This window comes from Pollicipes pollicipes, unplaced genomic scaffold, assembly GCF_011947565.3.
Source record: "Pollicipes pollicipes isolate AB1234 unplaced genomic scaffold, Ppol_2.1 Scaffold_6686;HRSCAF=7923_pilon_pilon_pilon, whole genome shotgun sequence".
Taxonomy (NCBI): domain Eukaryota; kingdom Metazoa; phylum Arthropoda; class Thecostraca; order Pollicipedomorpha; family Pollicipedidae; genus Pollicipes; species Pollicipes pollicipes.
This window is the reverse complement of record NW_023596921.1, coordinates 33,648,087-33,674,630: the sequence shown is the minus strand read 5'-3', so window position 1 is coordinate 33,674,630 and position 26,544 is coordinate 33,648,087. Positions and strand designations below refer to the sequence as shown.

The window sequence follows — 26,544 nt, the reverse complement described above, 5'->3', positions numbered from 1 at the left end:
AGCGAAAAGAACCCAAGACCAACGTGGTGGACCCTTAAACGATCGGTAATGCCCCGGCGGGCTGACATATAAGACCTAGCCTGAACACAGGACCCTCTCAGCAGAGGAGAATTACCAATATCATGAGGCAATACCCCTGTGCAATCAGGACTGCTCGGGCGGGTTCACAGAAAATCTCGATAGGAGTGAGGAATCCTCCGCAAATGACATTAAAGGGAAACAGCCCTGGATCAAAGTATAGGGCACCTGAGCAACTAAGTGACTTCTCCCAAGCAACACCTTCTCAATCAGTGGAAAATTAACGTTGCTTATAAATTCTTTACTTTTGCTGGCAACCGTTGTTGGTCGTCTGTAGGTCTTCGTCGTCTTGACCCTAAGAACGTCCAATTTTGCTGTGTTTTTGCTTTATTAGAAAACTGCGTCCGTTCGACCAGTTATGGGCCCCTTCAGAGCCTACAAGACCCTTCGGCATGGTTCTGTAGGCATTGCCCCTTCAGCATGACCCAGGAGGGCATACCTAATTGCATTCTGTAGGCCGTGTCTGTATTTGTATCCGTATATTCTGTATCTGTATCGGCCACAGGTCCGAGCAGCCTAATAGATGGGGCCTGCCAAGAACATATCCATTCAAGTAAGAGGTACTCGAGACACAGCATGGATGGCCCCGGAATGATCGAGTGTGCCCGAGCTGTTTGTCAGAAGAGGCCCAACTGAAGCAGAGGGTCCCTAATTAAAAAAGAAGAGCCCCAAAACCCAGTGCGGACGGCCCCCGAAAGATAAAGTGTACCAGAGCAAGCTATCAGATGGCCCCGATAGGAGCGTAGGGACCTAAATTCAAACCCCGATACCCGATGCGTAGGGCCCCCGAGCAATCCAGTGCGGCCGAGGAGGCGAACAGAGGGGGCCCCGGCAAGTGCGAAGGGCCTCCCATTTAAGTGGGACGTAACCAACATCCAATGAACAGAACGATCAAACGATCGTTGTGAACGATCAAACGATCGTTGTGAACGATCAAACGATCAAATGTGCCCTTGATAAAATGATGAAATGTGCGATCAGGCTAACATATAGGGCACTCAACAATAGCGCAGGCCTTCCCACTCAAGTAAGAAATGCCCAAGATCCAGCGCGGAGGGCCCTCGAAAGATCGAGCGTACCAGGGCAGGCTATGAGATGGCCCCCGACAAGAGCGTAGGGCCCTGCACTAAAATACCTAATGTGCAGGGCCCCCAAACAATGCAGCGTGCCCGAGCTGATTAACAGATGGAGTCCCGACGAGTATGTAGGGCCCTCCATTGAAATGGAGAGTACCCAAGACCCATTTGAAGGGCCCAAACGATTAAGTGTGCCCAAGCAGGTTACAGATCGGCCCCCGGCAAGAACGTAGAGCCCTAAGCAAGTGACGCGGGGCTGGAAGCGCTCTAGACCAATGTGGAGAGCCCATGAGCATACCGCGAGGGTGTCGGTAGGTTAACCGAGAGCAACGTAAAGGGCTGCTGAGCAGCTGAGAATACACCGGTAGGTTAACATATGGGTTAAAATAACGTTAACGTATGGGTAGCGTAACGGCTGTAGCCCATAGGGCCTTTCTGGCGAATGGAAAGAATCTGTGGAAGGCCCCTGATTGACAAGAGCGCCCCGGCACGCCAGCAAAAAGGGCCCAGCAACAGTGCAGGGTCCTCCGAGCAAACGCAGATATCAAGGGCAATGTGGAAAGCTCCTTAACGATCGGAATGATGCTGCAAGTGGGCATGCAGCCCCCCCCCCCCTCCAGAAACAGCATATGGACCCTCGACAGCGTAATGACGGTCACACTTCTTAACCAACAACTTCCAAATCATTGTCTTTGCCTTCTCGTGAGTCCTTCATTTTTAATTGCAACTGTTCTTGGTTGCCTGGAAATCCAAAGATGTCCAGTTTTGTTTCGTTTTGGTAAAAAATTACACCTGTTCGGCCGGCTATGGGGTCCCCTCGGGGTCCAAAGGGGGGGAGGCATGACCCTGTGGTCCACCCTCTAGATCCGCCCCTGCATACAGCGAGGCGTCAACGTTTCGACGTTTGCTGTACACAAGCTCACGCTGCAAGCGTTAGCAAGTACAGACCAATACTAAGCTTTGAGTTTAGCGTAGTTGGTCAGGTCCGTTGTAATTGGTTTTCATGTTTACAGTTCGCCACAAACTGGTTCGCAAAAGTGGCCGTTTCTGTCACCGATCATATTCGGTGAATCAGCGGTTTTCTCGCCAGCCTACGTTACCAATCGCGCTGTCAACGAGGCAGCCTCGTCAGCCCACAGCCGCTCACGTTTCCTCCATCTGAAATATGTCGCCAGAACACCCTAATTAATCTGTGTCCGTTGCAGGTCAGGCTGCAGGGCTGCATAACGCACACCTCTGCTCGGACTGCCGGAGCTCCGCGCGCGCGGACACGCCCGGTCACACGCTCGTCCAGTCAGGCACGGAGCGGCGTGGTGCCATTACATCCGAACAGGAAATTGTCGACCGCCACGTGCTCCACCAGCTTAAGTGGTCCGCGGTCTTCAGATGAATGAGTTCTCCCTGTAGATCAGCGAATGGAGAAGCCCATCCGTAATATATCTCTTTATTAAAATCGTTATAAATCATGCACAAAAATAGACTGAACACGCGGCGACAATGTCTTGACGGTGGAACAGTGAGGTGGCGGTGCGGTGGCAGCTGCGTTCGCTGCAAAGACTCGACCCCCCTCCCCCCCCCCCCCACCCCCGCCCACCACACACACACATTACAGGTCGCCCGTCCGCCGAACAGAGCGGCCCGACAACACCGGCCAGGGCGCGAGAGACAGGCGCGGAAGACAGACGCAGATATCACAGGACGCGGGATCGGCTGGAGGACGCCGCCGAGCGAGCGTCTCGAGTTACGGCAGGTCGCACAGATCGGGTCAGTCGGGGGCCGTTCGACAGCGAGAGCCGCCGCGCGCGCGGACGTGCGGCACGAGCACAGCGCAGGCAGCGGCCGCCAGGAGGCTGGCGCTGCCCCCGACTAAGCGGTTAGCTCTCTGTGAAGCCGAGCCGGCGGAGGAACGAAGCTAGGCGTGCCAAGACGTGCCCTCGGGAAAGGGACGGGGCGACGGGCCGACGCTCGGAAACAGACACGCACACACTGCACGCCGCGCACAATGCCACACCTGGAATCAACAGTCTCCACCATCGAAATGCGTTATGTCACAACGATAAAAGTCTATACACAAAACGGTCAGGTCAAACTCAGACTGGTCGGCACAATCTTCGGAACACAGCCGACGCACCGCGGCGGGGCCAGCGCCGCCCGAGTCGGCGGGGCGTCCGAGCCGGACGACGCGGCCCGCGCCCCGTCGGCGCCGCTGAACAGTCGCCGGGCCCCGCCACAACCAGCCGAGCACCGGCGACGGCCGCGCCGCATCCTTCCGTCTCGCGACGGACGGCGACGGAACGTATGAGGGAGGCGGACCAGCGGCGGCGACGGGGCAGAGTCCGGTCAGGCCTCTGGCGCGAGGCGGCCGCCGCTGGCCTAGTCGGCCACTACGCTCTGGTAGATGGTGCGCAGCATCTCGCGGATCTCCCAGAAGGTGGGGCGGTCCTCCGACTTGTACCGCCAGCACTTCTGCATCACCTGCCGGCAACGACAGCGCGTCACCGGGCGGCCGCGCCGACGTCGGCTGTGGTGGCGACCGCCGCACGCCCGGGCACACCCGCTCCGCACCCCGCCGTCCCGGTGCAAGCCCCGCTCTCACAGGTCGGCGGAGCGACATGTCCCCGATCACACCCGCTCCGCACCCCACCGCCCCGGTGCGAGCCCCGCTCTCACAGATCGGCAGAGCGACACGGTCGGCCAGCGTCGCATTGGCCCGCCGACCTTGCCGGCTCGCTTCAGCTCGCAGTACAGCTGAAGCTGAGCAGTGACCGACAGCTGGCCGCCCACCACGACATGCAGTGACGGCTGATGATCGCATTGCGGTCGCACGCACCACCCGAAACGTGGCAGACCAGTCGTCTTTCCAGTGGAGTATTCCTTCCTTGTTCTTTAATGGAACAAAACATGCCTACCAACGGAATATATCAAAGCTGTCTGTACGGACCGAAAACGGAGCGGAAGGCGTGGACATACCTCGTACACGTCTTTGGCGCAGTATTTGGGCCGGTCTAGCACGTGGCCGAGTTGGACGCGCTCCACCACCTCGGCGTTCTTCATGCGGCTATAGGGCATCTTGCCACAGGTGAACACCTCCCACATGAGCACGCCTGAGGGCAGAGTCACACCGTCGCAGAGCTGACGCGGCCGGCCAACGCCACCGCCCTACTGGCGCAGCCACAGGGACCGCTGCCGGCGGCGAGGCGAACCACTCCGTCGGGAGCAACTGCAGCGGCAGCGTATGGGTCAGCATGGCTGGTGAGCCTGGCCGCACGCAGCGGCATGCGTGCCCGCCCTCACCACCTCCAAATACACGGGGCGGCCATCTTGAGATGCCATGCATCCTGTGATAATCACGGTGGACAGTGCCGATCCCGCACCAGATCGAGCGTGCCGACCGTCCCCGGCCGTCCGGTACGGTCCGGCCGCGGCCGGCCCCGCTTCGTTTTTCAGCGGCCGGCGCCGGTCGATGCCGCGCCGCCCCCCCCCCCCCCCCCGCCGCGGCCGCGTCCGGCGCCGCTAATTGGCCGGCCGTGTCGGCGCCGTTGGCCGGAGGCTCACCGAACGCCCAGACGTCCGACTTGGAGGAGAAGCGGGTGTAGTTGAGCACCTCGGGCGAGGCCCACTTGATGGGGAACTTGGCACCGCCCGAGCTGGTGTACTGGTCGTCCAGCACGTACCTGCGGCGAGACGAGACGTGATGTGGAGGCGACAGCGCGATGCCCGGACACTCAGAAATGACTGCTGCGGTCGGCGGCGATAAGCAAGACAGACGTTGCGAACGGCGTCCAACGGAGCACGAACGCCGAGGCTTATTAGCTGGTTTAGAACTACGCAGCGTGCGGACGGTGGTGCGGTGACCGGAAGTTCACTGCTGGAAGGCTAGAGACAATTCAAGAGCGGCGGCATCACGAGAGCAAAGCCCGCAACGGACTCGCACCACGCCACAGAGCTGCTGACAAGACCAAGGAGCGACGTGGGAAAGACATCAGCACGACAGCAGCACCAACTGCATCAACAGAGCAGTTCTTCGGTGTGCGTGAACGCTGATATCACCACCTTACATCGTTATTGACCTTATCCCAAGGAACATATTCGATAACAATATACCCTGGCAGGAAAGATGTGGACATGTCAGCGATATCGGGATAATCACATTCCTTGCAGCCAGCCCGGCTGGCCCTGCGCCAATATCTGTCGTCGACGAACGTCCGCCAGGCCAGCCGCTGCCCCCCTCCCCCCTCCCGCCTCCCCAGCCGCGCCCCGCGGGCTGACCTGGCCAGCCCGAAGTCGGCCACCTTGACGTTCATCTCGGAGCCGACCAGGCAGTTGCGGGCGGCCAGGTCCCGGTGGATGTAGTTGTGGCGCTCCAGGTACGCCATACCTTTGGACACCTGCGGCAGCAGAGCCGGACCGGGCGGGTCAGATGGGCTATGGGACTCGCGGCACACTGCCGCCCGGCGCTCGCGTTCGGACGGAGGTGTACCGACTCTGGCGGTCGCAGGCTCGGACCGGCACATCCCGACGCTGCCGTGTCGCGCCGCCGCGTCTGTGGCCACGTGCCGTCGCTCTCCACCGACGAACACGCTCCGATTGCGAGGCGCCATGACCCATGCAACCCAGCCTACAGAACCAAACCAAAAACGAAGCACAAGCACTGCAAGAAAACCTGCTGCCCAAAGCGAATGTGCTATACTGTACGTAAAGAGCAAGTCAACACGAGTATCGGGAATTCCAAGTCACGCACTCGCTAGCCTTTTCCACCGAGGCCTGATTAGCCGTCCGCGTGCAGTGCCAGTAACCACTGAACATGCACAGTCTGTTGACCCAAACCAAGGTAAACACTGGAACGCCACGAGCAAACCCAATTGATGCTGGGTGACAGCAATCCACCAGTGAGCAAACCATTCCTACGACACGCAATGTCCGTGGTCAGAAAACGTTAACATCGTTTTTTTACTTTTGCATTTCTAACGGACAAGTCCACAGCTAGCGACCAGTAAATACCAGATGTTGATATGTCGCGCGTAAATGATAATGCACCCCCGAGGGATGACCGGCTCTGAAAGTGGCACGACGGACACCTCTTCCGTGCCTTAGTGGCCTTAACAGACTTGCGCAGTACGTAATGTCAGCTTCGCTAGAGCCAGCAGACCGGGGCGGTCCAATCCACTCCGGTCTCGCAGAGTGGGCTTGGCTCAAATTTCCGATACAGGGCAGAGCAGCCGCCGATCCCCCAGGTGAGCGGCCGGGGCCCGCCGTCACCCTGCGGCGCTGCCGTCCGTGCTTATGTCCGCCAATGATACCAGCTGAGCCGCCCCACCCAGATCATTGCCAGTCCGAGGGCCGCCCTGTCAGACTGTCCGCTCCCGCCAGCACCGACACCCTGTCCGACTGTCCGCTCCCGCCAGCACCGACACCCTGTCCGACTGTCCGCTCCCACCGGCACCGCCACCCTATCCGACTGTCCGCTCCCACCGGCACCGCCACCCTGTCCGACTGTCCGCTCCCACCGGCGCCGCTGCTCGGTCCCATCTGTCCGCTCCCACCGGCGCCACTGCCCTGTCCGTCTGTCGGCTCCCACCGGCGCCACTGCCCTGCCCCTCTGTCCGCTCCCACCGGCGCCACTGCCCAGTCCCGTCTGTCTGCTCCCACCGGCACCGACACCCCGTCCGTCTGTCGGCCCCCACCGGCACCTCCGCCCTGTATGTACACACCAGGGAGGCCGTGGCAGCACGGACAGCACCACAGGCCGGCCGACCGGGCCGTGGGTCGTGGCGCGCCCACTGTTGGTGGATATTCAACACAAACTCCAGCGGTTGTGCACGGAACGAGCTGACTTGAAAAATATCAGCCCCCATCCACTTTGGCTAACATTCCCGTAGCCAAGTGGCAATTTACACGCTGACACCATTCACGTACGTCACTCTCCAGTTAAACCATCCACAGGTATAACAGCCCCTCCCTCCCTGCCTCCGCCACGCAAGTGCCCGTCCTCCGGCACCCAGCGCCGGTCGTGCCCCGAGGCGGTCTGACCTGGAGGCACATGTGCAGCAGTAGCTCGATGCTGGCGATGAGCGTGGCCTCGTTCTTGCGCAGGTACGAGTGCAGCGAGCCGAACTTCATGTACTCGGTCACGATGAAGATGGGCCGGTGTTTGCTGCACACGCCGTACAGCTGCACCAGGTTCTGGTGCTGCAGCTTACTGCGGCCGCCGACGGAGAGCGGAGTTAGACCGCGTCACTCGGTCACACAGGGGCGCCGGACAGCGGCACGGCTCGGCGCCGATCAGCTATGAGAGTGAGTCCCTCGGGGCTTAGAGCGACAAGGTTCGTGCCAGTACACCCGTCCAAAACGGCACAACCGGTCCGCAGCTTGGGCGGCGCTGACCATTTCAGTCTACATAATTTTGGACTCGCGGTTTGATCAAGCATGGTATATGGGTATCAGCGTAAAATGGAAACCATCGCGAAATCGAGCAGCCAACAAACAACCTGTTGGAAAATCACATTTACCATCGCCAGCGACGCTGAAATGAGCAACCGGCAACAAGGGGCAAATACAACCACCCGCCAGCATGCGAGCCTCTCTTGCATAACGAGTTCCCAGAGAAAATGACCGCCCCGACCGCGCAGTGCGCACCGCAGCGATGCCGGCTGGGCCGACAGAATAGACGACAAATGAGCGGACCGGGGAAGAGCGGGCGGGGGAGAGAGGGCGCAGGGCATAAAAACGGCGAGCGCGAGGACGCGACCATGATCGATGCCTGGGTCGCACAGCACAGCCGACCAGCTGCGAGACCGTACTGGGGCGGACGGGGAGGGGGGAGGGGGGGCCGTCTCCGGAGGTACACGGCCGGCCGATTGCCGCTCCAGGTCGGCCGCCGCGCGCCGGGCCTGACCCAGGACCGCCCGAGCCGCGCCACACAGCCCGACCGGCCCAGATCAGCCTGCCACGGCAGCGCGATCAGCCCCGGCAACGAGACACGCCGGAATACAAGGAGACGTGCAGCCGACCGCACGGAGGCGACGCACGCGGGGGAGGGGACAACTACGCCACCGACACAGAGGACCTGACGGCGGCACGACCCGCGCAGGCGACAGCCCGGCGCGCCTCTCGTGAGACGCCGGCTGACACGGGTGACCGTTCGTGCGGTCGCGGCGTCCGCCTCACTACTCACGTCATGACCTTGGCCTCTTCGATGAAATCGTCCTCGGACATGGTGCCCTCTTTCATCATCTTGACGGCGACGTCGATGGAGCCGCGCCACTTGCCGTGCCGCACGACGCCGAAGGTGCCGGAACCGAGCTCCTCCAGTAGCGTCAGCTCCAGCGGCTCGATCTCCCACTTGTCTGCCGAGATACTTGAAAGAGTTAACTCATATCCCAGCTGCAAGCCGGGATAGCGGACTTGGCCCAGGGGACGTTTGGGCTCAAACTCGGCTAAGACAGCGGTCGTGGTCCAAATATCAGAACTTTGAGGCTCTCTTAACTCCTGTGGATCTCAGATCCCACACTTCTGAGGTTTAAAAAACAAGAAGCGACATCCTCGCCTGTGACAACAATATTCCACGGCCATGCCGCCGACGACGCGTTGCCAATCGGACGGTCACGGGTCATAGATCAACACTCAATGCCACCCATCTGACCGACAGAGCGTCGGGGTCATGACGAACAGAAGCTCGATTGCTCACTCGGCCATGGACAGCAGCGCCTTCATCATGACCAATGGCCGGGTCTCTCACCGGCCCGTTCGGCCGCGCACGGAGTGATGGGTCACCCGAGCCTCCCGCCACGCCGTCATCATCGTGGCTCGCCCCTAGGTCACGGCCCGGCGCACAGCCGTGAAAAGGTCGCGAGGGGAGGGACAGGCTGGGTGTCAGGCCGGGATTTCGAGGCGCGAGACGCGAGGACGGCACGCGGGCCGGGACCACAATGGCGACGCGGAGCGGCAACGGCACGTCAGACCGCCACCCCGCCACGCCGGCGGAGCGGTCCACAACACACACACGGCACGAGGGTCATGCCACACACGCGCCGCGCGGCCGCCGGGGCGCCACAGACACCGCCGGCGGTCGAGCGCTGGGCGGCGAGCGGGCGCCGCGCCGCCGTACCGTGGCTGAGTCCGGCCGTGGCGGGCGCCGAGCGGACGGCGGCCAGCGGCGGCTGCTTCAACCGCGTGGCTAGACCGCCGCTGTTGTGCTGGTGGTAGTGGATCAGCTCCGGAATGTTGGCGCACGTGTGCTTCTCGGACAGGAAGCACTCGCCGCGCGCTGTCTGCTTGATGTGGTAGTGCTTCACCTGCGCTCGCGGCCTGCCGGGCGGCGGGACGGGACGCGTTAGCGTCAGCGGCGGCACGGCCGTCCGCATCGTCTCCTGTTGAGCTCGTGCCCGCGGGCCTTTGAAGAGACAGCGCTGGGACCAGCTTTGCAACTAAGCGGAGCGTGTGGTCTGACCCCGCGACCACCGACACGTCGTTTTCCCTGGGGCGATACGGAGCCATGCGGCGCCGCGGGCCTGTCCCGCCCCCACCCGGCCCCGGGCTCCCGCTGCCGCCGACAGCGGCGGCTCCCAGCACGAGGCCCGCCGCCGACGCCCAGACGAGCGGCCATTCCGGGACCCAATGGCTCGCATCGCGATAAAGCCGCCGGCGCGAGGCCGGCTGGAGCGGAGCGGTGCGTGGCACGGGCGCGGCACGATCCCCCGACCTGATACGGCCGACGCCGGCAAAGATGCACACGTGCACGCCCTCATAATGTCACGACGGTTGAGTGCACAGGCTCTCACCAGGGAGGGATTGTTTGCCTACGGCTTGTCTCCCGGTGGATCGGAACTCTGAGATACATGGCGCTCAACTCTAGTGCGGTGGCTTGGTAGGCAGCAGCATACTCGCATTGCAAGCAACCATAGACACATCACGGCCGTGCCCAAATTGAGCAACCCTACGCCCCTATATAGAACGGACATCCCTGCCGATCAGTTGTCCAACAACGAGCCCTCTCCCCCCTCCCCCCCCCCCTTCCCACCCATCTCCGCTCAAACATTTGCCACAGGATCAACTCACAGGCCTTTGGAGGTGAACAGCGACAGCGTGTACATGCCCTTGGAGGAGGAGTTGCGGACGACGAAGCAGCCCTCGCGCGCCTCGTCCTTCAGCATCGACTCGGACCGCTGCCGGCTCATATCGACCACATACCAGCTGAAAGGAGACGGCCGCGGGTCTGGTCAGCTCTGGGACGCCAGCGACACCCAACGCCGGGGCTTCGTAATTAGGTTTAGAGACGGGACGACGCGGCGCACTCACCAGGCGGGGACAGCGGCCGCGCGGCGGACGGAGGCGGACGAGCGCGACACTTACGGCTCTCACGTGATTCGGATTTTCGGCTGAAAGCTGCCGACGATATCGCGCGACGACGTCGTCGTTCCCGCCTCCAAGCGCGCTTTCACGGAACAGAAGACAACGGACGACACCGAGTGAACCGCGAAAACCCGCGGGAATGCAGTGGAAATGAACATGCCTTAGTGTGATGTCGAACAGCGCTCCGGCGTGGGAGGGAGGCTCGGCTTATGTGCCAATGACAAGGTATGGGAGAAGACTTCAGTCTAAGCAATGTCCGCAAAATTGTCAGCGTCATTAACGGCACACGGTCCAGCCCGACCCCATCATCCAAAGCCGTTACTATAATCCATTCTCCTGACAGGAGCGGCTAGCACCAGCCGCCTCACCCCTTTTCAGTCCAACTTAGCCACCTAATCCAGCGTGGCCTTGGCCGGGCCGCACCACCACCAGCGCCCACAGGAGGCAGGAGCCCGCCCGGCCCGGGGAGGAGAGGTCTCGCCTAGCCCGGAGCGCAGACGCGGCCGCCGGCCGGCTCGGACTCACTCGTACTGCTGCAGGCCGATCTGCTCCTTCTCCTGCACGTAGTTACTGGGGATGTAGCCCACCTGCCTGCGGGGACGGGCCGGGACACCGGTCAGCACGGCGCAGAGGTCAAACGGCTGTACATCGACGGCAGACCCGGCGGGGCACAGGTGACGTCAGAGGTCCCAGCAACACCGGGACGGGATCAGGTCAGCACCACACGCAGAACGGGCCAGCCGCGCAGCGCAGAGGACCGGGCAGACGGCCCTGTGGCGGCCACTGCGGTCTCGGTGCCCCGGTTCGGCACACAAACACACAGGCCCGAACCGAACTCATCCCCGCTGCTGTGAGGTGGCGAATGCTCTCCTCGCGCGGGTGGCAGACCGACACACCGTCACTGCGCGCTGTCCGGGGCTGTCGGCCGGCCGGAGTACGTACCCGGCGGCGTTGCGAGCCTGCCACCAGTGCTCCCGCGAGTCCTCGACCACCTCGTACTCGGAGCCCTGCCGGCCAGACCCCACGACGTTGACACGTCGCCATCTCACACAGGACCACGGTGCGCTGAAGCTGGCTCTTACTTAGGTGGAGGGACGTCTCAGCGATGGGAACAGGTGGAATGTATGCAGGGGTTGGGCAAGGAGGACGGGGTCGCGTCTTCCTCCACCGATCGCTGACTTTAAATGGAATACAGTCCAGCTATTTTTAAATATGTAGAGTGGCTCGACTAAGATGGCCAGAAGAGATGATCGGATGAAACTGGTCACAAGAGGTTTAAAGGACTGGATGATCGCAAGAGATGATCGGATGAAGCGATGGCGACTGCGCTCATCTGTCATGCTGCCGAACGTGTGGGGATGCAACTGACACAAAACATGTAACTCAGCTCGGCATAGTTCGATAAGGGTTATCTCGTGACATTTGTAACTTGTGAACGTCAAAAAGTAGCCACCATACGCATATAATAGTACAAAACACATTTTTCTGCAAACGCGTCCGACGCTGGCTCTCCTACCGCGGCCAACCGACCCCGAAGCGTCACTTTTTATGCCTTTGGAGAGGCCCTGGCTCCCCAGGACTGACTTGAGCATCCCCCCCTATCCAAGTGGGAAAAACATATAACCATAGGGCCAAGAAAACATACCAGGACCGTGAACCGGGCGAATAGCTTAAAGCGAAAAGCATATTGACGGAAGCGCCTCGTTGACGACGTGTCAATTGTCGAAATACAAATACGTCGACACGCTTCTATGCAAAAAGCAATCAGTTAACATTATAATTACACATTACTATCCAGGACTGAAAATTGTTAATTTTTCGGGCTTATTAGATAGTGATGTATGACAATTCTAATTAAGCGAACGTCAGCATGCCAAAACAGGATTTACGCGAATGGCAATTACATGAACGTAATCATCGCGCGGCAATCTGACGGCCTATTGACTTTTGTAGAAATGATATCGACTCATTAACTTGTGTAATAATATCGGCCAATTAACATTTCGGCAAATTGGCGCGCTTACGAAGGAGCATGTTGATAAATTACATTAGGACTTTTTGCACTTCATCTTATCAACACGGGGGTAAAAAGACAAAGTGGCAAAACAACATTCGGTTACTGACATTCGGTAAAAAGGCACCCGGCCAAATAAGTTCATTTGGCTACTTGTTCGGTTATTTGTCCAGATAAATCAATAGGCACGGATCTTACATGACACGACAGCTGAAATGCACGGAATTTACGATAAACAAGAGCGAGACCTATCGATTTCATCCTGCCTTTCAAAATATCCCCTGCATTTCGCTGCGGAACCGTTATTGTTCCGTCACTATGTATCTGGTCGGCCATTTTGAGTTTGTTGATTTGGTGCCATGGGGTAAAACCAAGGTGCAATCGCGACGCGAAATGACGAATAAGTTCACGGCAACTACACAAAAGCGCTGCCGGAGTAAAATTTATCCTGATAAATTTGAGGTACACCATGGATTTCCCTCTTGTGTATACTGCCCCTTGTGCTTTTGAACCGTGTCCAATTATGCCTGGCGGGAAAAGTGCTACCATGAAATGAAAAGCTGCCACGGCAGTACAGACAGGTGGTATTCGCATCCGTTGGGCCAAGGACTAGATCAAACATTTTAATGAATTACTGCAGCCCAGAAAGAGAAGTGCTAGCAGCCCAAAAACAGAAGTGATACGGAAAAATTGATAATGTGTGAGAACTTTCCAGATGTCTATCTAACATATTTTTCAGCAGCACTCGCCCATTTCAAGATCCTTCTAGCCCAACCCCTTTAACCCTTACAAGAACAAGCCAACTTGCACCAGCGTCTTTGCGAAGTCCGGCTTGGCTAACCTATCGGTCATTGATTGAAAGGACATTCATTACTCGCCACGATGCTGGATGTTGCCTTTTAGCGGACCGTTTAAGGCCTGGGAGCATATTTCGATGATGATGATGATTTGGGGTTTTAGGGCGCATCGACTGCTAGAGGTCATGCAGCGCCCATGTTCTCGGGTTAGGAAATGTCTGACTAACAGGCTTAAGAAAGTTGTCTATATTACCCTGCCAGTTGGTCTCGTTAAATATGGCTATACTTACATCTAGGGTTTACTTAGCGATACGTCATAAGAAACCACCGAACAGAAAACAAGTGCACGTAACAATTTCCAAAACGTTAAACCAACACCTTCGAAATTGAAATACCACGTCACCGTGCACGGAATACACCACGAAACGCACCAGCGCCCACTGCGGGTGGCCCAGCCCGGCGACACAGGACTGTACCGGCGTGTGATCACCAGACGCTGACATCCCCCCCCCCCCCCCCACCCAGACCAACAACGGTTGTATGTGGGCCAGCACATCACGTGGCCCAGCCCGGGGACTGTTAATGGATTAATATATGGTACTGTAGCGTTGCAACGGAATACCACAGTTGTGGGCCTTACGCAAGGTCTTCGGTGGCATCTTTGCGACCGAGATTTTCAGAAGGCGGAAGCGGGCGCTGACCTCTGCGTGACGGGCCTGGGCGGCATGGGAACCTAGGCTCCTTTTCAACCCGGGACTCATTACACGGTTTGCGTCCTTCAAAGCCGCATGAAAGAAAGGTGTTCGAGGGGTGCAATTAACACACCTGTAGGTGCATTGTAAGATGCATTGCGCGTGATGAATTGTCATTCTTGGTAATGGAATGACCTTTGTTCTTAATGAATTCCGAAAATCTGCCTTCTCAAGGCTCGGGGGCAAGGGTAATTGCTGTAAGATTGTTCCAGCGTAGCATACACAAACTCGTACGCCTTGTGACATATCGGTCTTATTGCCGGTTTCAAAACAGAACGTTTTCTTACAAACAAGCATAGACGCGTTAGGCTATGACATTTCAGTGGTGAGTGATGTAATATCCTGTGAGTGACCTAAATTTAAAATGGAAATCCGCATCAGCAGAGATTTGACCTAATTTTTTGCCTCAAAAGATCGTCAAATGAAAATGTATGCTGATGGCATAAGCTGATTCAGTGCATTTCTCTCTGATACGATGACGTAAATACCAATACCATATTGAGACGTTTGAGTGTTGGTTAATTCCGGAGGGATATTGGCGCACGCCCCAGGGGACACCGAGGATACAATCGTGACATGTTTAAGGTTCCATTTAGACATTAGTCCCAAATATGGATTTCTGGCTAACTGCTGGAGTGGCATTTGGGTTAGACCTCGGTTTGGCCCTTGGGATCAAGTGAAATTTTGGGAAAGAGAAAATTAAAGGTGGGGTCAAGCCTCTTTTCCCAACAGAAGTTGGCGATTTCTTCACTCCGTCATCCACATGGAAACAACGTTTTGTTCAGCACAACGCACTGGCTCAATCGTCCGCCGCGAGTGTACAAGTTAGATGCGGTGGATGGGCTAGTCTCTGCTAAGCTGTTGCCTGCATGTTATGCTCTGATCCACCTCTTTGTTGGACCTCTAGCTGCTTTTTGGTACGCATGGTTACCTGAACATTGCAGAAGACCCAAAAGCGGCGCACAGTGAAACCACTAATTAACTAAGAAAGGTCCATAAAGCGCACCTTGGTGTGGATTTCGACTCAATTTTCGTCTTTCCAGACCCTGACTGAACTGGTCACCGGTCAAGCACCGTGTAAGCACATGGTCCGAAGAAAGCACGACCTGGTAGCCGCCAATGAAAGGCCGCTTTAATACCGTGGACATAAATTGAGACATGAAGAGGTTGCATTACGAGATGCCACTAAGCCACACGGTCGCACACAGAAACCGCATACTGCCTGGAACAGAACATAGCAACAAACCACACATTTGCATCATTCGAGACGGGCAACAGAGACCAGCCAGCCAGACGCGCAGCCGGAGCACGCGCCCCCACTCCAAAACCAGTCCGCGGCGCCGACCAACAGACGTTGTGTTCCAGCTGCCGTCGGCGACGGACACTGCCGGAGCGTGGCAGCGCCGCCGACGGCGCGTGACAGCATGACCAGCGCCACGTGACGGTGTCGGCACGCCGCCGCGGGCAGGCGGCTGGCGACGTACCTTGGTCAGTGACAGGTCACCGTCTTCGATGGCGTGGTAAGAGTACAGGGCGACCACAATCTTGGGCTTGGCAGGAGTGGGGGCCGCGCCGTCCGTCTGCGAAAGGTCGGCCCCGGGTCAGGTCACGACCGGGCGACGCGGGAGAGGCGACACGGCGGAGAACACGGAATCGACCGGCCGTCTCCAGGCGTCTTGTGTCATCGGCCCAAACAGGCTCTCTGTTGATTGAGGTTTTTGGGCGCATCGACTACCTGAACACGGTGCATCCATTGCCGCAACAAGTTTAAGAGCAGCCCCAAGAAATGCAGGAACGTCTCCAATTATACAGTCAGCAGACCCAGGGCCGGACGACCAGCCAGGAGATGAGAAAACGTGCGAGAGAGGACGGCAGCCGGTGCTCCATGGCGCTGGAGCCGCCGGGCTGCAGTGGAAGTGCTCGGCGGAGCCGGCGTCTCGACTCACCAGCGGCGGCGGCTGCGTCAGGGTCTGGCCGGTGAACGGCGCGGCGAGGCCGCCAGGAGCTGCCACGCCCCCTACTGGACAGCACGAGCACGGACCCACGTCAGACGCGCGTCCACGAGCGGCCGCGGAGCGCGAGCCCCACACAAACGCCGTCCATGCAGCCGGTAACAGCTCGGCAAAGCAGCACGACACGACATCCGACGACGCTGACACACGAACGGCAGCAGCAAGCGACTGGACAACGAGCGGCACGACTACGACGAAGCTGCGCAGCCTGGCGCCGACCGAAGGCACGCTCCGACCCCGGGAGGAGCCGCTACACAACTCATGCGTATGGCGGGGCCCGCGGCGGTCGTGGCAGCCGCCGCGCCGCCGCCCGGGCGTACGGCTACATGGCTGGGGCTGCGGGGTGCGACGCGGGCCTCACCGGCCGTGCTGCCGTCGAAGAGCGGCTCCGACTGGGAGACGGGCAGCTCGGGGTCGGCGATGCCCATGTGGGTAGTCTCCTCGCAGCCGGCGGTGCCCTTGTTGATGTGGCCGCAGCACTGCCAGCGACCGTTCTGCCAGATGTGCGGGTGGTAGCGCTCCAGCAGGCCGCCGTTGCCGCGACAGACTGCCGGCGGACGGGCGACGGCTGTGAGGCGGCGCCGACCGCCGGCGAGGTCAGATGAGGTGAGCTGACAACACGGATCGACTCGGCGACGTGTTGCGCCAGCACAATGCAATCTCCGCGATTCTTCGACGCCACAGGACTGGCGTATTGTGTCCACCTACATTCAAACTGTACATGCTTAATATGCAGAGGCGTCCGAACACTATAGCCCACTGACTATCCAGCCCAGCCATCCCGTGTCACAAACAAACCTGATCGCCTCTCACATTCACCTCCGGTTCTCACATCACCAGATCATCGCTGGCATTACCCCATCTTCCCTGCCGTCCGCACACCAGCACTCGATCCGAGAATGCCTGTGGACCCCCCAGCCCCGCCACCCCTTTCCCGGCCGGCGACACTCACGCTCCCTGATCGCCATCAGCCAGTCGTCGCGCTCGTCGTCGGAGCCGGCCGACACGTACAGCGTGTACTCGCCGTAGCCCAGCTGGAAGCTGTGCGGCCGGCTGTCGAGCGCGTTCTCGCTCAGCGGCTCCACCACGCGCACGGAGGCCAGCTCGATGCGGCCCTTCTCGCGGCCCTTGCGCTGCGACGGCGCGCCGTGCGGTCAGAGCGGGCGGGGCGGGGGTAACGGGGGCGGGCGGCATATTTCAGGGAGAGGGGGAAGAGTTTGACGCGGGCGAGAATCAGACACAGTAAAGGAGGACAGGGCGGGCTGGGATCACAGTCAGAGCCAGCGGAGGGGAGGGAGTGGAGGGGACGGGTACATGACAGGGTGTCACGGTGTCCCACCATGCGAGAGCGCATGGAGGGACACGTTCCAAAATCGGGGGGCGTCGAAGGAGATGGCAGCCACAGTTAGAGACGGTGAGGATGACAGATCTAAGTGGAGACGAGACGACGAAGGAGGACAGAGGGTAACCCTCTGTCCTCCACTGTAACAGCAGTGACAGCACAATGGGCTTGTCAACAGAGGGCTTAGCTCAGCAAAACACTTTCCTCAAAACATGCCATATTTCATCATGAGGCATTGGTGCCCAGGACGAAAGCTCACCAACAGCAGGGTAGGATTTATGTTGGTCACAATATATGTCTTCCAGCATCAGCCTTTGCATAACAAGTTCAGAAATGTGGCAAACAAATTGCCAGAACAGCAAAATGCACAAAAGCAGTTAAACAAACATTGTCAAACAGTTGAAACAGTTTAGAGGATGAACGCTCATGCCGACAGCAATACATCTTCAACACACGCCCGGGTGGCCGGCTGAATACCCTTCGCTCGGGTGGGGGTAGGGCGTATCTGGCACCCCTCCTCTGAGATCTCGAGAACTATGAGAGCTAGAGACACCAAATTCACAGGGTATGTTGACCTGTACATGAACTCACTTACGTCACAGTTTGAAGTTCCTAGGTCATCACCTTCGGGTCAAATAAGGCCAAACAAGGTCAAATTCCAGGTTGGTCTCCGAAGTGCCCCAGAACCTAGATAACTGTTTCTTAACAAAATTTAACATGCTCATTTAAGGTCAGTAGCCTTGTTTGACCTTTTGAAGGTCATAGTGACCAAGATTATATGAGATTGTTCTGAGTTTTTCATTTGAATAAGCGACAAAAATTACACTAGGCAGTAGGTTCCTAAAAACCAAATGTTGACCTGAGTCATTTTAGGTAAATGACCTATTCTGGCTACTAAGAAGCCCATGGAAGATGCAGAATGTGGTTCCTGCTATAAATAATAAATAAATCTAAATGAGCTCCAAAAACTATCCCATACAGTAAGCCCCACAGTAATAAAACAGGGTGGTTTTGACCTTGGTCTGACCTTCATACCTGACCTTGGGTCAATGCAATTTGCTCACTCAATTGTTGTGTTGTCTAAGAAAGCATTTCAGAGATGCATGGCTTCATCTAACACTCTATTGTTGCATCAGATTGAACAATTCCCTAGAAATTAGCTTCGCTGAAACCATGGCCTGACTTTGACCTGCCATGGGTCAGCGACCTTCCAAGGTACATCTTAATTTTCAACCAAACGATCCACTATTCGATCGTCTACAGGTGTGCAAAATTTGGCACGGTTACGCCGCGCCGTTCGGAAACCATTCTGGAAAAACCTTCGGGGGGTCAATTTGACCCCCCTTCCCCCACCCGAGCGCGTCTTAATCCGCAATCTCCACGCCATGTACACACCGGCAGGACTTACCTCCGGACCACCGTCATGGTACGCGAGCGCGGTCGGTGTGAGCACGAACCACCGGTTCTTGTAGTTGACGGGACCGAAGCGTTTTTTGTTCTGAGACCTCTTCACCATGTAGCTCTCCTTGATGATGGGGCCGCTGGGCTTGTTGCTGGATTGCTCCAGGAACCCCATGATGGAAGGGAGAAATCTGGCCAGGTCTCTGCAGGGAAACAGACATAACCAACTGCGACAAGGCAAACAACAACATGTTGGCCATGTCTCTCTAAAGCACATGCACCAGGTGTAAGCAGATATTCTTTGGAAGTGTGCAGTCCCCATGAAGTAATCAGTAAGGCACATGCAAAGCAACCAAATGACCACCATAATACATTGACCTTAAATGCTAACACCCCATGTGGCCCCCCACTGGTGGTGGAATTGTCTTTATGTAAGCCAAACAGCCGAGCCAGGCCGGCAACCTTGTCACAAGAGTGCTGGCAGAGTGGAAGAGGTGTTTTAGGACAACAAATGACACAAACTGATCTGCATGAAGATAAAACTTAGGCATCAGTCACTTCAGTTGGTAGCATTGTCTCTCAGATATTATCAACTAGATAATATCAAACCAAAGGCATTTCACCTTGGCACCCCTGGAAATCAGACAAATGGCTTGGTCAATGGAATTGAAAACCTGCCCTCCAAGAAAGCTTAGATTAATGGCAAGGTTTCATGATAAAGCACCTGCAGGTTAATTTAGAAACCACATTGTGTGCAGAACAAGAAAGTGGCAGCCCACATGATTGATGAATCTGCAAGATTTACAGGTTTGTAGGTTGTGACCATGTATTGTATAAACAAAGTTAGGTTGGGATGGTAGTTATAACAGAGTCAAGAACAGAACTATGGTCTTTGTAAGTCACACACCTCAATCCCCAAGATATATACAGGAGTTGAATTTAGGCCCACTTTTTCAAGAAAAGGTGGTTAATTGCTGGCTCATTGGCTAGAAAAGGTTGTGATTCCTTGGTTACTTTTCTATGGCACATTCATGCACACCACAAAGTTGGCTGTATAACTCAACCCTACCCTGATTGCCAGCATCTGACATAAATCCTTATGTCATCATATTAATCCTTATCAAAATACCCAAAGAAGATAGAGCCATCACTTGCATTTCAATGCTTTAGGGCAATTCAAATACCTTTGTGACACAAAATATACAAAATTGTGATAAGATGTCACACACCAGGCTGTGGATGATGGTCCAATGCATATAAACTGGTGCTACTTAATTGGTGTAGGGACAATATCACTGGGCATGCACTGATGGTTTGAGTTTTAGGCCACATCAACTACCTTAATCATGTGTTGCCCTTGGGCCTGTGTTTGTGGTACCTGTGGGCAATGGGCATGTATGTGTACATGATGGAATTCAAAGCACTTACATTGTTTATAATTCAATGTAGAACTATGGTTTCTGACAGGGTTATGATGTTAGCTGAGCCAACAACAATGGGGTCTGAGGTCCCAAATTTGTTATGAACAGTCATACACCCATAACTTGTGTAAAGCAGAAGCAAATATTGCACATGTCCTGGCTTTGGCTACTTAATTTTGCACCCTGATTGTTTCCAGCAGAAAGCACCCTATTTGTGTTGCTGTTTTGAGAACTTCCTATATGCAGGGTAAATTTTCATATTCATGTTGTTAATACAGCCTTAGCTATCATGCATGCTATCCAGTTTGCCTAAAACTGATCCAATGCACAACATGGCCACACAAAATGGATGAGCTGGACCTTGTTCTTACATGCAGGACACAGGTCAATCCAATTTGTGGTGAAGTTTTAAATTAAATATTACTTCTTTACTTTGTTAATTAGTTCAGAACAGTTTTTAGTTATTTTTGCCTTACCTCTACAGCATAATAATCCCAGAAACATTGGCTCTGCATGTTCCAAAATTTGTGTTGAAAATGTACCAACCTTTGAGATGTCAGATTTAGTGCATACATGCCCTGTGTTATTGTCATGTTACTATCATGCTAAGCAAAGCAAAAAACCTCCAGATCTTTAGGACAAATGCTTTCATTTTAGTATCCCAAAAGTAGTCAGGCATTTCTTCAGCTAATAAACCGTCACTAAAGAGAAATCATTGATGAACCTAGAGCCCATTACACATTAGTGCTGGCAGACCACATTTCTGTTAATTTTATTGATGAGCAAGGGTCAGAGGCCTGAGCTTTAGGAGGACCTTTCCCTGTGGATGGTTTGAATAAACACAAATTTTCAAATCATCTAACATACAAATGCATGTCATACAGATACCATATCAATCCATGTACCACACATTTTTGATCAGTTATGCAGATATTGGCGTACACAGGTTAATTGACACACTATTTTACACAGCTACAAAGGCTTACCTGTCTTTTGTTGTCCCATCCAAATTCAAAAGACAGCCAGCATGTCACACCTGTTGACAAAGTCACGCATTCACGCACAGGTGTTTGTTGCTCTAATTTTTAGCTAGAATGCAAACATGACAACGACGATCATTGGATGGAACCATAAGTTCGATCAGAACACCCTAAAACGTTCTCAATTCCCCCACATGTTACACCGTTTTTGACTCGATTTTAGTCGTGAAGGTCAATACTTTTTTCAAGGCACTTACAAGCACAAGCAAAAAATCGTCACGCAGGCGGAATCGATATCATGCCGTTCAAAGCAATCTAAAAACAGTCACAATTCATTGCAAAAATATACCTAACTTGCACAACTGCCACACCTTATACCAGTGCTTCCCCACAAAACGTCAACAACATGACGATTTTCACTAACAATCGTCTCAATGAATTTGGCAGCAAAGCCATGATTTGGAAGCACTTATCACCGCAACGAGAAATCAAGGGAAACAAAAGAATATTAAAGTGTTATGCATAGCTTATGAGATGCATGTTCCTGATATGTTCTTCAAGACTGTAAAGCGTTATTCATCGTAAAAGTGGCACAGAAGACATCTAGTTATTTCATATGTTTTTTAAATATCTAAAATTTCCGAGAACCCCGGTGAAATAAATGTTGTCGCCGTTTACGACGCTGCTGTGTCAAATGGGTACTTGTGGGGTCAGAAGCAAATACTATTCCATGCTGGTCCTGTAATTTTCCATACCTGGCTTATGCTGAACCCAAGGCCTTTTAACAACACTGAACATATCAAGATCAAAATATGGCAGGATGAGAAACATGCGGAATATTGAAACCTGAAGTCACTGATACCAAGCTGGTCGCCGGAGCCCAGGATGCTATGCGCCCTAATCCTTAACAGCAATAATGGCTCCACTTGTTATAGCTTTACAGCCTCCGTTCCAACGCAATGCTGATGTGAATAAGCATCCTTTTAAATAGTAGTGAAATCATTTTTGTGTGAAACAAGCAACTGATTTTACAAGCAGTTTATGAGGGAAGCAAATTTTGGAAGCTCTACTTCTTATTTGCATTCTGTTCATGATAGTGTTTTTTAATCTCAGTGCATTTATCACAACACACCACATGTTTTGTGGCAATCATTGAGTAGTATGGTTGGATGATACTTGTTTTCCTGTTGCGGCAGAGAAACTGGTGCTGATCTCTGCTAATTGCAAGTGGTATGCACACATGTTGTGATGATTTTGCAACCTTGTCATTTGTCGAGCTTCCGAGCACTAATGCCTTCAAGAGGAAGCTATTTCAAGCCTTTTCAGACCAGGATAATCCATGTGGGACATCATGTAAGCATATCTGTGTGTGTGTAAGGTGGTATAGATATAAAAAGTAGGTGCCAGGAAGGGAGTGAAGTTTCATATTCAGTTGGGTGAACAGGCTGCTACCCAGCATGGACCCTGGCAGTAAAATTGGTGGAAAAAGTGGGCCAATTCTGGGGAAAAATCTATTTATTGGTGTATCTTGGGTGGATTTAGTAATTTGCTCCCCCCCCCCCTCCCTCCATTTTTTTTGGTCAAACTGTGCCCTTGTGTCAGACCATTGCTCTTGGAAACTGTAGCTTTGGGTTCAGTTGCAGCTCATTTTTGAATAGTAGTGAGGGAAGTTTGTTAGTGATGATGATAATAATATGGAGTGACATTATGAGCACTTCATTTCAGATCTGACACATACCAAGTATAATGTGGATTGTGTACCAGTAACAACTGCCTTTCCTGTCACAGGGTATTGATCTCAGCTTACAAAAAGTGAATGGCTTGCCCATCATTCATCACCATGGCTTTGTGTGCCAGCTTCCAGCTAAGCACAGCTTTCCCATGGCCAAGTTTAATATGATACATGACTTGTTGGTTCAAGATGGTCTTCTGAACAGAAGCAAACAGGTATGAGACAAGATATTCTGTTTTGAGTAAACTACTTGAGGAGTATAGTACTCAATCAATTCTACATTGATGTAAGACTGAAATGTTGGACTATCATGCTTCACAATGTCATAGCTTCCCTATGCTATCAAGGCTTTTGGGATGGAAACCATCAGCTTTCAGACTATTTCAGCATAGTCAGATCCTATGTCTGCAGTTCAATCTAATAGGCCTATGAAATGAGATTCCATGTTTTTGATTGACATTATATAATGTTATTTACTGGCACACTGTACTGACTTGGTACAAATTCACCTAAGCTGATGCATCCAGAACTCATCTCAAGGGATGAAGTATGCCAAGTTCACACAGAAGAATATGTGGACAAGTTTTTTGGTGGTTACACTACAGACCAGGAGCAAAAGGCCACTGGCTTCCCATGGTCTCCAGGTTTAGTCTCCAGGGTCAGATATGAAACTGGTGAGTGATTCATGGAGCACTGTAATGCTGTTTGGAGGTCAGATGAGACATATATGCAAAGTGTGTACAATTAACATGGCAGACATGAAATACTGCCACCCAGGGCTTGATGTTCATGATGAAGTGGGCATGTGATGATCCAAGTAGCATTTGTCTGTCTTCTGTGCTTCTATAATGTAGTGCTTCAGCCTTTCAAGCTGGGGGATTTGTTTCTGCAATTTTCATTCCAGCTGTGGAATTAGTCTCTGTCAATGGCATTTCCAGCTGGGGAAGAAGTAGCAGGGTCAGTTCCAAAATAATTTGTAGCCTGTCTGTCACATTCATTGTCAACTGAGCCTCTGTTATGTTCACTGGAAGTTTGGCTGAATTACATCACTTCATACTGTACATTCTGGATAGCCTGTCTGGTTTTGTTCAACCCTTCAGTAAATGAACCAGTTTATCCGTGGGCGCCCGACAATCCACGCCATCTGTCGGACCTAGTTGAGTCTGAGTTCGCCGCGCGGTCCGCCAGGTGGCACTGTGCTTGCGGCCGAGGTGGCGCTGGAGCGCGGTCTGGCCTGCAGCACGGCTGGCGGCACGCACCACGCCTTCGCCGAGCGCGGCTCCGGCTACTGCCTCGTCAACGACCTGGCGGTGGCGGCGCGCCGCGTCACGCAGCGCACTGGCAGGCGCGTGCTCGTCGTCGACCTCGACGTGCACCAGGTGGGTGGCGGTAGGGCTGAAGACCGCCGGGCGAGCCAGCGCACTGGGGCGCGCAGCGGGTTTGGGAGGTAGACATGGCCAGAGAGTGTGTCTCCTCCTCTCAAATCGTTGGTGTGTTGTCGCCCCCTGGCAGTCCCGGTCGTTCTCCCGGTTGCCAAACCGCCCAACAGGTCCGATCCTCGCCACCCCGCTCGCGTGTGCGGCAATGCCCGCTACTTGCGCCGCGTTCGATCCGTACGCTAAGCTCGCCGCCAGTGACACGCCTCGGCCGTTACCAGGGCGACGGCACGGCGGCCATCTTTGCCGGCGACGAGAACGTGTTCACCTTCTCCATGCACTGCGAGAAAAACTTCCCGCTGCGCAAACAACGCTCCGACCTGGACGTCGGCTTGGACGTGGACCTGGGCGACGCGGCCTATATGACAACGCTGCGGGAGCATCTGGCGGCGCTGCTGGATCTGTTCCGGCCCGGCCTGGTGCTTTACGACGCCGGCGTGGACCCGCACGTGCGCGACGTTCTGGGGAGGCTGGCGCTGACCGACCAGGGTGAGCGCTGCGGTGCTGGCGCGCTGCTGCTTGGTTGGGATAGCGTGACTGGAAAGCTGTCGCTTCCACTGTCCGATGGTGATTGCCACGTGCCATTTCATGGCACATTTTGCTTCGATAATTATTGTTGACTTGCTGTGGCTCGATATTTCGGCGCCTGTGTTTCGGCTCGTTTGCGCTTGTATTAGAAATGAGGTGCACATTTATGTACGGCATCCAGCTGGTACCCGTTACAGCTCCCGCTGTCGCCGTCTGCCGCGCAGGCCTGTTCGACCGCGACTACCACGTGCTGAGCGAGGTGGTCAGGCGGGGCATCCCCTGCGCCACGGTGATCGGCGGCGGCTACTCGCGGGACCTGGCCGAGCTGGCGCGCCGGCACACGATCATTCACCGGGCCGCCACGGCCGTGTACCGAGGGCGGCTCGGTCAGCCCGCCACCTGACGCTCGCACCGCTGCACTGCCGGCCTGTAGGTCAGCTGCGCTGGCTTTAAGTCTGCGGGTGTGATGGGCGGGTCGGTGGTCTGTAGGTTTGATGTGCAGGCGGTGGCGTGTAGGTCTGCTGTGCGGCCACTAGCCTGTAGGTCTGCTGTGCGGGCTGTTGGTCTGTAGGTCTGCTGTGTGGGCTTATAGTCTGCGGGTCTGCTTTGCAGGCCAGTGGTCTGTAGGTTTGGTGTGCGGACTGGTGGTCTGTAGGTGTGCTGTGCGGTCACTGGCCTGTAGTTCATCTGTGCTGGCTTTATGTCTGCAGGCCCGCTGTGCGGGCCACTGGCTTATAAAGGTATCTTGCGTGAGGAGGAGACTTGTAGTTGTATGTACACAGCTGCGGTCTGTAGGTTCCTTGTGGGCCGCCAATCTGTTTGTCTATCGTGCAGGGAGGCTGGCTGTTGGTCTCGTGAGGGATGGGATAGGGCATCGGGAGAGTAGGTCTGTGGGAAAGGCCTTCGTGTGAGGCGCTGGCTTTGGAATGAAGGCGACATTTAGAGAGATATACCGGGGTTGCGATGAGAGGGAGAATGTGTTTTTCGGACGAATGCATGCAGTGACTGTCTTACCTCTGGATACCGGGTCACATAGGGAATGTGTCTCATCCTGTTAGCCTACCAACAGAGGTCAACCCTCTATATTGGCACGTGGTTCCCTAAGGACGCTTCCGAATCCTTAATCAGGGATTTGACGAGTTCGCGTACAATATGATCTGGTCGGCTCCAGTATTTACGTTTGTACACGTACAAGGTTGTGAGCGAGGAATACATCTTTTTAAATATAAGCATATCCGCGTTTCTTGAGCTCAGTAGGCGCCCTGCCATGGCACGAGGAATTTAGCGCCAGAGGTGTTGTTTCCTTTGCATTTCGTTGGCAGAGGCGAGGGAGCCAGGGAGCCATCTTGAAATTTTCTTACTGGTTATGACGGTATGGAGTAAATCGTCCAGTTGAGTTCCACGGAGCTGAATATGGATGCATGCTATCAGATGTTTGCCTCCTCCGCTGCATCAGCCTCCACCACACCACACTTTCTGCTGTGTTGCCTTTCGACACTAAAAGATCATATGCTGACCTGTCCGCGTGACCTGTCCGATTCGCCTTGCCGGATGCGCATAGGTGCTGGGTTGACCAAAAGTAGCCAGTATCTCGCAGCTGTGCTACATGTCAAGGTTATGGACT

At 55.0% G+C, this 26,544-nt stretch overlaps 2 protein-coding genes across 5 annotated transcripts; one reads left to right on the top strand and one right to left on the bottom strand.

The window, feature by feature from the left end:
- Positions 1-2,756: 2,756 nt before the first annotated feature.
- On the bottom strand, positions 2,757-21,665 carry Btk (tyrosine-protein kinase Btk29A). 4 transcript variants are annotated; one of them, XM_037231482.1, is made up of 17 exons: positions 21,574-21,665; positions 21,231-21,280; positions 18,831-19,026; positions 17,033-17,213; positions 16,442-16,627; positions 16,015-16,088; positions 15,553-15,648; positions 11,448-11,512; positions 11,031-11,096; positions 10,212-10,346; positions 9,262-9,461; positions 8,329-8,500; positions 7,185-7,353; positions 5,424-5,542; positions 4,710-4,828; positions 4,125-4,258; positions 2,757-3,629 (listed from the first exon to the last, which is right to left on the bottom strand). In XM_037231482.1, the coding sequence occupies exons 3-17, from the start codon at positions 18,996-18,998 to the stop codon at positions 3,528-3,530; spliced, it is 1,986 nt and encodes a 661-aa protein (XP_037087377.1). In that variant the 5' UTR covers positions 18,999-19,026; positions 21,231-21,280; positions 21,574-21,665; the 3' UTR covers positions 2,757-3,527. The 4 variants fall into 4 exon arrangements, with proteins under 4 accessions (XP_037087377.1, XP_037087376.1, XP_037087378.1 ...); XM_037231481.1 differs by having other exon boundaries at positions 21,596-21,645; XM_037231483.1 differs by having other exon boundaries at positions 21,578-21,619.
- Positions 21,666-21,951: 286 nt separating this feature from the next.
- HDAC11 (Histone deacetylase 11) lies at positions 21,952-26,144 on the top strand. Its single transcript, XM_037230642.1, has 7 exons — positions 21,952-22,191; positions 22,421-22,577; positions 23,013-23,171; positions 23,471-23,630; positions 24,145-24,335; positions 24,614-24,881; positions 25,145-26,144. The coding sequence occupies exons 2-7, from the start codon at positions 22,473-22,475 to the stop codon at positions 25,321-25,323; spliced, it is 1,062 nt and encodes a 353-aa protein (XP_037086537.1). The 5' UTR covers positions 21,952-22,191; positions 22,421-22,472; the 3' UTR covers positions 25,324-26,144.
- The last annotated feature ends 400 nt before the right edge of the window (positions 26,145-26,544 follow it).

Excerpts from the sequence above, each read along its gene's own strand:
- Btk (XM_037231482.1), bottom strand. The coding sequence starts at position 18,998 with ATGGGGTTCCTGGAGCAATCCAGCAACAAGCCCAGCGGCCCCATCATC. Across the intron at positions 8,501-9,261 it reads CACGGCCGGACTCAGCCACG|ACAAGTGGGAGATCGAGCCG; the intron begins GTACGGCGGCGC and ends GTATCTCGGCAG. Across the intron at positions 7,354-8,328 it reads GAAGAGGCCAAGGTCATGAC|TAAGCTGCAGCACCAGAACC; the intron begins GTGAGTAGTGAG and ends CGGCGGCCGCAG.
- HDAC11 (XM_037230642.1), top strand. The coding sequence starts at position 22,473 with ATGATTTTGCAACCTTGTCATTTGTCGAGCTTCCGAGCACTAATGCCT. Across the intron at positions 23,631-24,144 it reads CAGGGTCAGATATGAAACTG|GTGGCACTGTGCTTGCGGCC; the intron begins GTGAGTGATTCA and ends GCGGTCCGCCAG. Across the intron at positions 24,336-24,613 it reads TCGACCTCGACGTGCACCAG|GGCGACGGCACGGCGGCCAT; the intron begins GTGGGTGGCGGT and ends GGCCGTTACCAG.